General features: G+C 41.0%; 1 protein-coding gene across 1 annotated transcript in view; it reads right to left on the reverse strand.

Moving 5' to 3' along the window:
• Window positions 1-492: 492 nt before the first annotated feature.
• The window catches only part of Hectd1 (HECT domain E3 ubiquitin protein ligase 1), an 88,436-nt gene continuing 75,665 nt past the window's right edge, over window positions 493-13,263 (reverse strand). The window contains exons 32-43 of the mRNA XM_032907719.1: window positions 11,701-11,883; window positions 11,040-11,247; window positions 10,869-10,954; window positions 10,570-10,697; window positions 8,596-8,797; window positions 7,126-7,263; window positions 5,538-6,145; window positions 3,495-3,573; window positions 3,264-3,357; window positions 2,566-2,716; window positions 1,535-1,679; window positions 493-1,426 (exon numbers count right to left, since the gene is read on the reverse strand). Coding sequence (XP_032763610.1) covers window positions 1,289-1,426; window positions 1,535-1,679; window positions 2,566-2,716; window positions 3,264-3,357; window positions 3,495-3,573; window positions 5,538-6,145; window positions 7,126-7,263; window positions 8,596-8,797; window positions 10,570-10,697; window positions 10,869-10,954; window positions 11,040-11,247; window positions 11,701-11,883 — 2,160 coding nt within the window. The 3' untranslated portion in view covers window positions 493-1,288. The remainder of the gene's footprint in view (window positions 1,427-1,534; window positions 1,680-2,565; window positions 2,717-3,263; window positions 3,358-3,494; window positions 3,574-5,537; window positions 6,146-7,125; window positions 7,264-8,595; window positions 8,798-10,569; window positions 10,698-10,868; window positions 10,955-11,039; window positions 11,248-11,700; window positions 11,884-13,263) is intronic.

A 13,263-nucleotide genomic window follows, 5' to 3' on the forward strand; every position in this document is an offset into this window, starting at 1 on the left:
AAGGTATGTAATGCTGATATATGTGTATCAGCCATTAAATAAATGACAACCAAGCAACAATTGGTAGGCCTGGAGAGGTTAGGCATAGAGGAAGGGACTAGGGAACATACTCACAGATCTCCCTGAGAAGGGAAAAGAGAGTCTATGTCTGGACTGGTGCTGCAAAACTCTTATAAACTCACAGGGACTGAAGCAGCCTACACAGGTCTGCATCAGGTCCTCTGCATATATATCATAGCTTTCAGTTTAGTATTTTTATAGGACTTAAGTGTGTTAACAAGTGGGTTTCTGATTCTCATGCCTTCTCTTGGAGCTCTTTTCCTCCTGTTGGTTTGCCTTGTCCAACTTTGATGTGATAGCGTTTGTTTAACCTTATTATATTTTATTTTGTTTTCAAAAAAAGGGAATTTATGTTACTGTGAAGAATTAAGATAAAGTATCGGGTTAAGCTCTTAGGTCTGATGGCTGCAGTAAAATAGTGACATGACACAGTTTCCTACGCTGCAAACATTTTAATGATTATTGTTGAGCATACATTTCAGAAATTTACTTCAAACTGCAACAAGTTAAATAAATGTTTATAATATACAAAGAAAATACAACCAAACATAAACATTGCTGTGAGTGTGCCTTGCACCTAGACCAGTGTTTGCCCCTCTCTTAATATATCTTTATTTTTGAGCTGCACAAACACATTTTAGAATTTCATCTTTATAGAATGGTATTTATGAAAAAAAAATATACTCCCACCTTAAAGAAATGACAAGGGTGTGCATGATTCTATGCCGAACAAAGAGAGAGCACTGGACACTGGCAGTGCAGGTGTCATGAAGAGGAAAAGAAAAGCTGAGATGCTCATTAACACTATGTTTTAAGGAAGCAGTACTTTTGACCGAGTAGCTAAAAAGCCAGCAAAACGGGGGTCAGTGATGGCAACTGTAGTGTATGAAGTATGAAACGATGACAAACTTGATACAAACACGGTTACATTTACAGTGAGCACTGAAGATCTGAGAGGCTGCTCTGTGGAACAGTTAAGTAGAACCACCTTTTCCAGTCACATGAGCCCTTGTAAAGCAACACAGTGTCCTGTGCTGGATACCTGCTGGCTGGGTAGTTAAAGGATGTATTTTGTCATTAGCAGCTAAGGAATTTATCCCACGTGTTCTCAAAGCCTTAATGATGGAGAACAAGGCAAGTGTCATTACTGTGGAGAATCATACACTTCTCTGCAAACAAACGCAAGAGCCTTCACCCGGACTTCTGTCTCTCTTCTGCATTTCAAAACTCAGTTGAGATGAAAGCCTTTCTCCATTGTAGCAGCTAGCAAGCGCTCTCTCATGATCTCCTCAGAAGAATATTCAGGTAACTTAAGATAGTGGACACAAGTGTTGACGGATGGATAGCTTGCATCAGTAGCATCAACCTACAGAAGGAAAGGTAAAATACAACAGTATGCATTTATCGGTTTTATTGCATCTTAATCCTACTGTAATTAGGTTCCCGTTGGGACTCTCCACTAGCTAGTCTGTACCTTTCGCACGACTGTGAGCCTCGGGTGCAGGTTAGCCAGTCCCCCTGGGGGCAGAGTTGAACAGCCGGTGGTAAACTGCAGGAATGCTTTCCGTTCGTCTGAGGACATGCCACATAAGACCCTCACAAACCTAAGGAAGCCGGGACTGAAAGAACAAAATACCGCTATACTGATTTGACCATGGACTGCAATGAAAACACAAAACATGACTACTGTGTTCGTTAAGTCAACAGTAACCTCCCAAAACAATGTGCATGCTAGACAGACAAGACTGTGTAGAAACTGCGAAGTTAGGTAAGAACTGGGCAGACACCGCTACTTTAAACTTCAATGGCTTTCTCACACATAGAGTAAGGACGCAAACTATGAGGAGCGTAAACACACAACAGACTCAAAACCCGAGTTTAAAATACACTTGTATAATTAACAGACAGGACTAAACTTAACAGAATATATTTGATCTGTTTTCATCAGTCAAATCTTGTGATACCTTTTACCTGAGTAAAATTGACTATTATGTATCAATGAAACACAACGCAGATGGATTTTAGAATCATACCTTTAAACAACCAGACCAGACAGAGGATACAGAAGACTGCATGATTTCACTTATTAAAATTCAAAACCAAGAAAATGAATCAATGGCTATTTCAATTACTAGTGAAGAATATAATAAGACTGAGGACCTCTACAGTCATTTCTTATTCTGGCATCTATCACACAGGGCGGCTACTCTGAGAATTCCTGACGCTGGATAAGCAGCCTGATGCTTCTCAGTTACACTTTAGTGAACATCCACACAGTGTAGCCAACTTAAGAAGTAATGATTAAACTCGGGGAGCAAAGTGCCTGAGCACTGGCCGTGGCCCAGGCATCTGGAACATCGTCACCCTCCTCAGAAAGCTTCCTCATGACCCACCGTTTGCCTACTGCTTACAAGTGTAGTTCTCTAAATCACAGTTCTTTAGAAAATCCGCCAGTTGGTTTTTAGACATGAAAGAGTCTGTACCTTAGAAATTATCCATACATACCTGTCACGTGTATAGCCAAGCTTAGGTTCAGTATAATTGATAATGTCCTCTGCTGCCCAGGATGGTGATTGATTTCCACAAAGAATCATCTGGACTTCCTCGTGGCTGAAGGAACTTAATTTCTCCATTGGAAAAACTTTATTAAACCCATCTACATTACATATACACCAAAAAAAAAAAAAAAAAAAAAAAAGGAAAGCACAGACTCAGTTCCTAAGTCATAATTCCAAAAATTACAAATACAAATCTTTGTAGAGAAAGGTGGGCCACTGGATCAGTCCCAAGCCCCCATCCCTCAAAACACACACAAAGACAATCAATGCTTAATATCACAAATGTGAGCAGAAAGAATATTTGGTCACTGGTCAATAGCCAAATTCCCATTTATTCTAACTATTAGTCTGACCTCACCACTCTCTCATAACAGCAGCCAAGGTTGTGTTCATGCTTTCAAGTGACTAACAGTCTAATTCACCCTGACTGTGTTATATACAGTGTGTGGGTACAGTCAGATCCACCCACAAATGAGGATGAGAAGTCTCCACTCATTCCTCCAGACTAGAGGGAAGAACAATACAGCTAGTGCTCAAACCTGTCCTGACTACTCTGCTGGACCAGACCCTGCGGCAAATTCGATGGTATCAGCAATGATGATGTTAACGTCAAAGTAGAAGGAAATGCACTCCCTTTAAAATTACCTCGAAAAGCTTCCATCTGTTTCTGAATACCCGTATGCATACAAAAGTCAAACATCAAATCCACATATTCTTCTGCATTATCCATTGTTATCATCTGCAAGGCAAAGTTTGACAGTATTAGTGCTTGCTAAGGGGATATTCAGAGCTGTGACTGTACTAAGAGCAAAACCTTTTTTTTTTTTTTTTTTTTTTTTTTTTTTTTTTGCCCCTCCCTAAGAGCAAAACCTTTACCTCATCTTCTCCACTTGGCTTGAGGTCCACCGCTGTGAAGCCATATATTCTGGAAGATGGGCAAAACTGGAAATTTAAGCTGAAAGTTCAGAAAGATTTGATTACTATTCAGCAGCTGTCAATGTTTACAACAGTCCTGCCCAAACCATACACGCGCCCACGGTCCACCAACAGAAACCAGCCCAGCAGCTTAGAGGAAGGCTAGGCCTACCCGTGTTTTCTCATCTACTTACTGGAAATGCTGGGATCAAGCACAGGGCCTTGAACAAGAGTTTGAGTTTTTAAGGGCAAAACCTTGTGCATAAACCTATTAAGACACTGCTTGCAAACTTTGGGCTTTGCAAAGACTACATAGAAACATAGCTTGCCATGAATCACTTTCTCTTTAAGGAAAAAAAATTATCCAACTGAAGATTTCCATAATGACTTATTAAAAGAGAATGTTTATACGGCTTTTCTCCCTAAGAAGAAACTATTGCTTCATTATTCATAATGTTTACATATTTAGAGGGGAAAAAACAAATGCTTTAACATATAGTTATCTAATACATTTTGGTTTTTTGATAGCATGTCAGTATGTAGCCCTGGTTGCTAGCCTGGAACTCACTATGCAGATCACAGGATGGATGAGCTCACAGAGACCTCCACACCTCAGCCCCAAGTTTAAAGGCATGCACCACCAGACATGGCCATTATCTCACACTTAATGAGGGGGACACAATCTTAGCGGTGTGTCCATTAGGCAACTCTTGTGTTGTACAAACATGAACTGTACTTAAACAAGTCTAGATGGTACATTCTGCTTCACACGCAGACTCTGACAAAGCACACTGCTGCTCCGCCTCAAAGCTGTACAGCATGGTACTTGCTGAAGACTGCAGGCAAGTGTACCGCAATGCTAAGTGTCCCTGATTAAAAACAGGGACACAGAGGCTTGAGAGAGCACTGTCTGCTTTTCCAGAGGCCCTGAGTTCAATTCATGGTGGCTTACAACCATCTATACTGATTATCTGATGCCCTCTTCTGGCATGCAAGTGTACATACAGATAGAGCACTCATATACATAAGATAAATAAATAAATGTAAAACAAACAAACCAAACAGGTAAACATAGGAAAGATACAATGAAGAGATCAAGTGGCAGAATTTTAAGTCCATGCTGGTTGCATGGGAGCAACCTTGTTTATGTGGCCCATCTATGACTGAAACACTCGTATCAAATGAATGCATAACCAAACTCTATTTCTTACGATTACTAGCAAACATTAAAAAGGATATATGAAAGTACTTAAGGTATGTCAATTATATATACAGAAAAGAACTCCGTCAATAGCTGTAGTATTGGAGTTAGCTGACACAGCCAATAAAGATTTTATGCCAATCATTTCTGACCCTTGCATGATGTACTCTGTACATTAACTGAAAGTTGCCCAAATACTGGCTTTGAACCTTTTATACAACACACAAATTTACCACATTGAAAAATCAGATAATCCTTCAAAAATATAATGATTAATGGTTATGTCTTGTTTTTTGTTTTGTTTTGTTTTGTTTTGTTTTTTCTCTTCTTTTTTTCGGAGCCGGGGACCGAACCCAGGGCCTTGCACTTGCTAGGCAAGCGCTCTACCGCTGAGCTAAATCCCCAACCGCTTGTTTTGTTTTTATAGCAATGTCTTATGTGTCCCAGGCTGGCCTCAAACTTTCTATGTAACCAAGGATAAAACCTTGAGTTTCTGATTCACCTGCCTATGCCTTCCCAGCACTGGAATTATAGGCACATGCCCCATGCCAGGTTCTATGTGGCATTGGAGACCCAACCAGAGCTTTATGGACCTAGGAAAGCTCAATACCAACTAAGCCATGCATACACCTGACATAACGCTATCTTTTATAATAACACTAAACCAATGGTTCAAACAGAAAAGCATCATTTTCTATAGACTATAGACTTTGCTGACAGACTACAGATCCACAGGGACAGAGAAACAGAAACCTGTAACCTTCCTCATTTGTTAGGTTGAAGAATGCATACAAAAATCTTACCCTAAGTCCTCTATGCTAAGTGGAGGTCCAGAACCTGATGGGTTCTTGAGCACTAGTTCCTGTAACTTTGTGTTCTTCTCATCTTCGGAAAGGCTTTTATTGCCTAAAATCTGGCGCCTCTTAATAGCAAGGTCTTTAATTTCTTTTAAAAATCTGGCTCTGTGTGGATTTACTAGTTCAAAATCTTCCCAAGTTAAAATTCCATTAAACCAAGCCGGGGGTTTGGGCTTAGGGGGATCAAGGATAAATTCTGATTTTGAATCCTCTTCAAAGCTTCCTACTGAGAGGGAGTCATGACCTTCTTCCGTAGACGCTTCAGACTGACTTTCAGTGCAGTGCAAGTCTCTGTCGCCTCGTGATTCATAGATCAGTTTGCTCATATTGCTTTTAATGTCGCCCATGCACATAAGTTTAAAGAAAGGCTTAGAAATAGGCAAGTCCACCAATCTATTGTCTTGAATACATTTGGCCAAGAAAATCCCAAGGAAATGGAAGAGTTTTGTGATCCTTTCCAGCTCATCACTGTCTTGTGGAAATGGCGCTGTGAACAGTCCACACGATCGCTGTACATAGTATCCAGGAGGCTTCAACCCACCTCCAAGGTCAACCTTTAGAAGGAAAAACGGCAAATCAATAAATATGCAAATAAATAAAATCGTGACCAAACCTTCCATTCCCATAAAAAAGAATCACAAACACGAAACATCTTTTCAAATTTAGTCATCTGAAGATGCATGCATGTTAATTAATTTGGCAACCAAATTTAATCCTTTAAAAATATTTTAACGGCACTAAAATTATTTAGTAACTTATTTAGCCTGGACAAAAAAAACCATAACTAGGGCTGCCACTTGTCTAGCTGGGTATGAGCTACTGCCATTAAAGTTAATCACCTGTGTAGAGCATTGTGGCCCACAGTAGAAGTAGGGAGCAGACTCTTCCCACAAGGTGCTTTCTACACGTGACATGGCATGAGTGGTACATACATGCACTTGTCCACACAGTTGTAAAAAATGTTTAAAAGTGAATAAAAAATGGCAAGATGACTCAGTCAGTGAAGCACTCACTATTAAGCCTGTTGGCCTGAGTTTAATCCCTGGAACCTACATATATTAGCAGAGAACCAACTTCTGAAAGCTGTCCTCTGATCTGCAGGGGGCGCGTGCTTCCTGCCACACACACACAAATTTAATTTAAAAAAGGGCTTTCCTTGTATCAATATTGGGGGTCAGGATGGGATCTTTAAAAAAAGTCTTTAAAAGCCCAGCCAGGGGGCTGGAGAGCTGGCTCCGCTGGTAAAAGCCCAGGCTCCACGGTTCAGACCCCAGCACCCACATAGTGATCACAAGCATCCATCCCTCTCTCCAGCTCATACCAGATCTCCCCAGCATTAAGCATGCATGTAGTGCATATACATACATACAACAGAAAATACACTCAGACATGTAAAAAAACTACATACATTAAAAACAAACAAGCCAGCATGTATAGGCGGAAAATCTGGCTCATGTTCTGAAAGCACAGCCTATTTTAACATTTTGTGAAAGCAGTCGTAAGTCAAAAACACAAGATAAGAGATCAATCTCACATGACGAGATTCATCATCTGGAAAGTTATCATCACAAAGCCAAGTCCCCAAGTCGGTCCTCTGGAACTCTGCTGCCACAAGAGCATAAAACTCTAAAGTGGGTCCCAGGCCAGTTCCTTCTTCTCCTAGAAATTCAACCTAAAACAACAAAAGAATGATAAAGAAAGGGTTACTTAAGTGTAACATTTCGAGGGTCTTTTTGTTGGTGCTTTTATTTCAAGACAGAGTTTCTCTGTGTAGTCCTGGATGTCCTACAACTCTCTGTGGACTAGTCTGACCTTGAACTCAGAGATCTGCCCGCTTCTATCGAGTGCTGGATTAAAGGTGTGGCTGCCACACGCCTGGAACATCTTGTTTTTAAACGGACCAGCTCTATCCCATCTGATCCAGCAGCATCTCCTTTTTCAAGGTGGACTATGATGAGCAACACGGACATAGGATTCTGAGTCTTCTCAAGTCTGTCATCTGACATTACTGAGTACTGTGCAAACCTTAATTACTTCTCATAACTTTGGAGATCATATCTCACAACTCAGCAGAATAATTAAATCTGACCTTTTCATCAGAGAAAACCAAATCTCAGATAAAGTGGTTCTGCTATTTGCTTAAGGAAAGGATGATCACCTTGAAGGTTTCTGAATTCACTCTGATACAAAAAATGATAAAAATTTCACAAAAACTTAATCTAGCATATCTCAAAACAAAAAAGCTAAAAAATATTTAATTAGGAAGAATGTGATGGAAGACTAGGACAAAAGCAAAGCCAGCTTGTAATAAGGGGAAGTAAGAGAGCCTGGCACATGGAGAGACGCCTCACATCTGATGTAGACTCTGCAGTCATCTGCCTCTCACTACAGTCCCTGACTCGGTGACTCCCACCCAGAGAGGCACAGGAATGGCTTGTACTTGCTTTGCTTCTGCAGCATAGTTACAGACTGCTCCGAGCTGCCTCATCAGTTACCTTGGCAGGACAGAACAGCTGTTGCTGGCTTGCAGATATTGAAGGTCTTCATGTGGTCTTCCCCTTTAAAATTCCTTCCCCACACTAGTCCTTCACAGCATTCAAATTTGGCTCAGAGCCTGTAGTCTGACCTACTAGTAGCTAGTCCGTAAGTCTTTCACTTATGACTGGGTTGAGTCTGTGGTCTTTTCCCAGGGATGGAAACCCCCTAACAGTCCACAGTGGCATCTCTGCAGTTAGTAACAGCAGTGCTGACAGCTCAACCTAGCACAGCTTAGGTGCAGTAACATTGCAAACAGTTTGCTCCAAAACAGATTAACAACCCAGACTGTGATATCAAGAGAGGAGGAGGGCAAGCATTCTGAGACACTCTGCCAGGGAGAAAACATCTGCAAAGATCAAAGAAACCCTCTCCTTGTTTTTCTGCCATGGTTTTACGCAGATTACCAGGTTCCCATGCATCCTTTTCCATAAAATCCAAAACAAACCCCTCCTTTACAGGAGGTTACCTCGAGAACTGACTTCCGGTCTGCGTGTATTTGCATGACGTTCTCAGCCCACTCCATCAGAGACTCTCCACGGGGAACCTTCACTCTTTCGTGCTTGAGTCGGCCAACTCTAAATTCCCCAGGATCGTCTCGCCTTACACTGCTCGTGGTCCTTGTCCGCTCCACTGTGGCTTCCCGTCGGTTCTGTAGCCACACTATCGCTCTGAAACACAATACCACAGTCCTTACAGCAGCTGAATGGACTGCTAAACTAGCAACAGAAGGTAAATGTTGGGAGGGTTGGTTTTCAATTTTTTTTTTTTTAATGTTGTTTTGAGGCAGGCTTTTCTATATCCATCACCCAGTTCCCAGGATTACAGGTACATAATGCTGTACTCAGTTAGAATCTTAAGAATGTGTTCAGTCAGGTAATTTTCTGTTTGTTTTCTTGAGACAATGTCTGCTGACATCCCAAGATGGCCTGGAACTAGGTAGCTCAGGCTGGCCTCTTAACAATCCCTTTGCCTGGCTGGAGAGATGGCTCAGCGGTTAAGAGCACTGGTTGCTCTTCCAGAGGTCCTGAGTTCAATTCCCAGCAACCACATGGTGGCTCACAACCGTCTGTAAAGAGATCTGATTCCCTATTCTGGTGTGTCTGGAGACAATTACAGTATATTCATATGAATAAGAATAAATAAATCTTTAAAAGAAAATCCTCTTGCCTTAGACTCCTGAGTGCTAGAATTATAGCTGTAAGCCAATATGCCTAACTAATTAATTTTTAAGCAACAATTTATTAAGTAAAAACACACAATTAAATTTTTTATAATCCTCTTTAAACAAATGCAGGAAGAACTGGCTATATATTTTCCTTTTTTATTATACCAATTAAATAAAATTAAAGGTCTATGGCACTGAACAACCTCCTTTAAGATAGTCATGTTAAGACATTCTTTCCACACCTGTGTATGTTCAAGTATCCGTGTGGAGATTAGTAGGCAACTCTCAGAAGTCAATTCTCTGGTTCTACCACGTGGGTTCCAGGGATTGTACTCAGGATTGTACTCGGGTTTGGCGGTGAGCATCTTTACCTACTGAGGTAACCTTCTCTTTAAATTTAATTTTATTAACTGAGTGTGTGAGAGTCAGAGAGGGTGCATGTGAGCATGAGTGCAGGGAGAGCCTGAGCACGCCCATGCAGTGGCTAGCAGACAACTAAGAGCTTTAAGAATTAGCTTCTTTACCTACTTTTCCTTCTATAAATCATAACCAATGCCATTTTTCACAACAGGCCCATAGATTAACACTTATAAATGCTTTTCAATTGTTATTAAAAGGTTGAAAATTATAACTTAATAAGAATCAAAATCACATTTATGATTCTAGACCTACTTTTTCAGAATAGTTGAGAGATAAAATCATTCCACTATATATCTAACATCTGTAATACAGCCTGTTTCAAGAGCTTCAACTACAATAGATAACCAGAGGTGTAAAATGCCCTGCCCTGTCAAATGTGGTCTGAAGGAGGGAGACAGAACAAAATTAATGCATACATTGTACATGGGGGCCGGGGGTAGGAAGAAAACAGTGATCAGTTAGGTCCAAACTATATCTGCAAAAAGAGGGCTGACTGCTCGATGGCTGAGAACCCACCCAGCTGGCGTTTGCTAGGCCTGCCTAGGCTCTAGCACTAAATAAAAATAAAAGGCTACTTGCCAGCGTTCAGTTTTATGTGACTGAGAGTTCTGACAGTTAATAATCTATGTAAGTCACAAAGAACCTGGCATGTTAGGAAATAAAATGATGCTGCCATCCACACTGCGCCAGCAGAGCACATGTACTCAACTGAGAATGCAAACCTTCCAAGTGCTGACCACACCTCACAAAACCCAGCTATGTCCCTGCACCAGTCCTAGCAGCATATGTGCACATTTTGAATTTCTATAATGGAAAACCTCTTTATTTTGTAAACACAAGCGCTTCGCCGCCTACCTGGATGCACCAAACGCAGTACAGGTGAAGTAAAGCTGTCTGGTTTCGAATGGGATTAGGAAAGGACACTTGCTGGTCAGCTGTTCACACCAGTCTGGCAGAGCCCCACTTGCCAAAGCCAACGGCTCCTGCGAAGGAACATGAAACTCAGTGGTGCTGAGGGCACTACATTAATCTATAGTGAACACAAAGACTGTGGGGCTTCACTGCTGAAGAACGAATGAAGAGACAAGCAGAGGCCGAAGAGAAAAAGGTAAACCAACAAAAGTACACCAAAAGTCACCATGCAACTATGTTACCTCAATCTGCTGCAAAATTTTTGTGGTGATCTTTTTACTAGTAAATTCATCAGGTGGAAAAGTAAACTGGGGCTGCTCATCACCATCTGTGGAATTAATTAACATAATTAATAAAAATTAAAAACTATGCTTCCTATCTGATATAGAAATAAAAGATGGTTTCTTACAAACCTTCTTGGGATATCCTTGAATAAGGGTCACTTGCAACTATATACAGAATGCGCAGAAGCTGAAGGACGTCCTCTACTCCACAGGGGTTCTGTCCGTTGCCGGCTTTAGCCTGAGGCTGCTCTTTTGTCAAATTAAGAATATCACTGCTTTGAAGACTAGAACTAGCCCCTTGGTTTAATCCAGACTTTGTTCCATGCTCACAAAAATCCTGAACAAACAATTAGCAAAATTAGCAATTGATTACTTTTCAAGAAAAATATTTATTATTCTTAGTATTAACATGACTGTTGAAATTTTTTCTTTTTGAAATAAACATTATCACAAAGGCAAAATTATATTCAAAACCATTTACACTGCCAAAGATGAAACAAACACAAGCTTTGGTCTGCTCAGGTCAAAGGCCACACGCAGCATCTGTGATTTTAACACTGACACATAAACCATGCTCATTCAAACTCTAAAAAAAAATCCCAACAACCATTCCTTTATGCTGTTTTTCTTTTCTTCTTTCTTCCTTTTTGGTGCTAGGGATCTAATCCAAGGCCTTAAGCATGCTGCATAAGCACTCTGTCACTGAACTGTACCCTAGCCCCTCAGTTTTCAAACCAGAACGAAGCTCAGAGCCATGCCACTCAGACCGATGTTTTAATGCAATATATACCTTATATGCGGCTATAAGCTGAGAACAATTTCTGTTTTTCCTAATACTTTTATTAGTGCCAGTTAATTTCCAGTGGCGCAGGAAAGCGGCGTCAGCATTCTTCTGCAGGTAGGTTATCAAGTCATTCTTTGGTAATTCATCAGTGCCAAGGTACTGTTCCACATGCTCTATAGACCAGCAACCCTACAACAGGAAAAACCAAACATTGGCCTTTCCCAGTGAGGAGGTCTATGATGTCTCACATGCATTACACGACTAGCTTTAAAATCATGCACTTAATCTAATTTCAATAATTCAGTGTTAGTTCCCTTCCTCTTCAATGGTTTCTCTTTGTGTTGGTTTGAATTAAATGGCCCCCATAGGTTTATATATTTGAATCCTTAGTCACTGGGGAGTGCAACTCTGTGGTAGGATTAGAAGGATTAGGAGGAGTGGCCTTGTTAGAAGTGTGTCACTAGGGGTGGGCTTTGAGGTTTCAAAAGCCCATGCCAGGCCCCATATTCATTCTCTCTCTCTCTTCTCTGCCCCACTTCTCCCCTCTCTCCACCCACACACCCACCCATTCCACTCTCTCAGCTCAAGAGGTTTCCTTGAGGGAAATAATATTAGTAAGTGGAGCAGAGACTGTTCTTGTGATATTTTGATTAAGAATGTAGCTGCCTTTTGCCCTTCTCCTAAAAATCTGCCTGAGGCAAAATTAAAGTTTTAGATTAATGTCTTGCCAGAGGAGATTTCAAGACAATCTAGCATTGACTCTGTCCTATAAATATTAGTAATCACTCTTATGCACATCTTGAATGAAAGAAATAAGCTAGCCAAAGAGAAATACAAAATGTACCATTTGAGAATAGGAGCACCAGGAAGTGTAATAGGGCTAAATCCAGTGCTCAAGGAAATAAAAAATGTAAAGAACAGCCTGATGCTAAATGGAATAAAGGAAGGGGTAATCAGGGCAAAACTTCACCCTACTAGGTTTCCAACCTATGGAAAGGAACTAAAAGCATAAGTACTGAAGAGAACAATTAACAAAAAGCTGATGTAAATGTAATTGGACCAGGGGGCCAAATTCCTGCCCACCAAGGATCAAACTTGGCAACTTCAGGTATATGGTTCTATGGTTCTAGAATCAAGGATACAAGAAAGGGGTTGTGGATCTCCCTCACTGACTAATAAGAAAAGCCTCAGGCCAGGTGTGTGTCATAAGTATCCCTGCATGGAGGTCCAGAGAAGACACTGATGAAGCTGTGAAGATGAGGCCTGGACTGCCTTGGAGACCTCAGATGCTGAGGATGCCAGAGTTGTGGGATACATGCCAAGGAGAGCTTCAGACCAAGTGTGGAACCAGCCCAATAGAAAGAAGTGTGCTGCAGCCCTACAGACCACTCTGACATCAGACACAGAAATACAGAATGTGAACTCTGCCCTGCTGGTTTTCAGGCGTGCTTTGGTCCAGAACTTCCTCACTATGCTCCCGTTCCAAATAGTAATATATAGTAATATATAGTCTGTGCCATTGTACGTTACATGTGGTCTGCATCTTGACTTTACCAAGGGTTATAGTAA

Source organism: Rattus rattus, chromosome 7, assembly GCF_011064425.1.
Source record: "Rattus rattus isolate New Zealand chromosome 7, Rrattus_CSIRO_v1, whole genome shotgun sequence".
NCBI classification, from domain to species: Eukaryota; Metazoa; Chordata; class Mammalia; order Rodentia; family Muridae; genus Rattus; species Rattus rattus.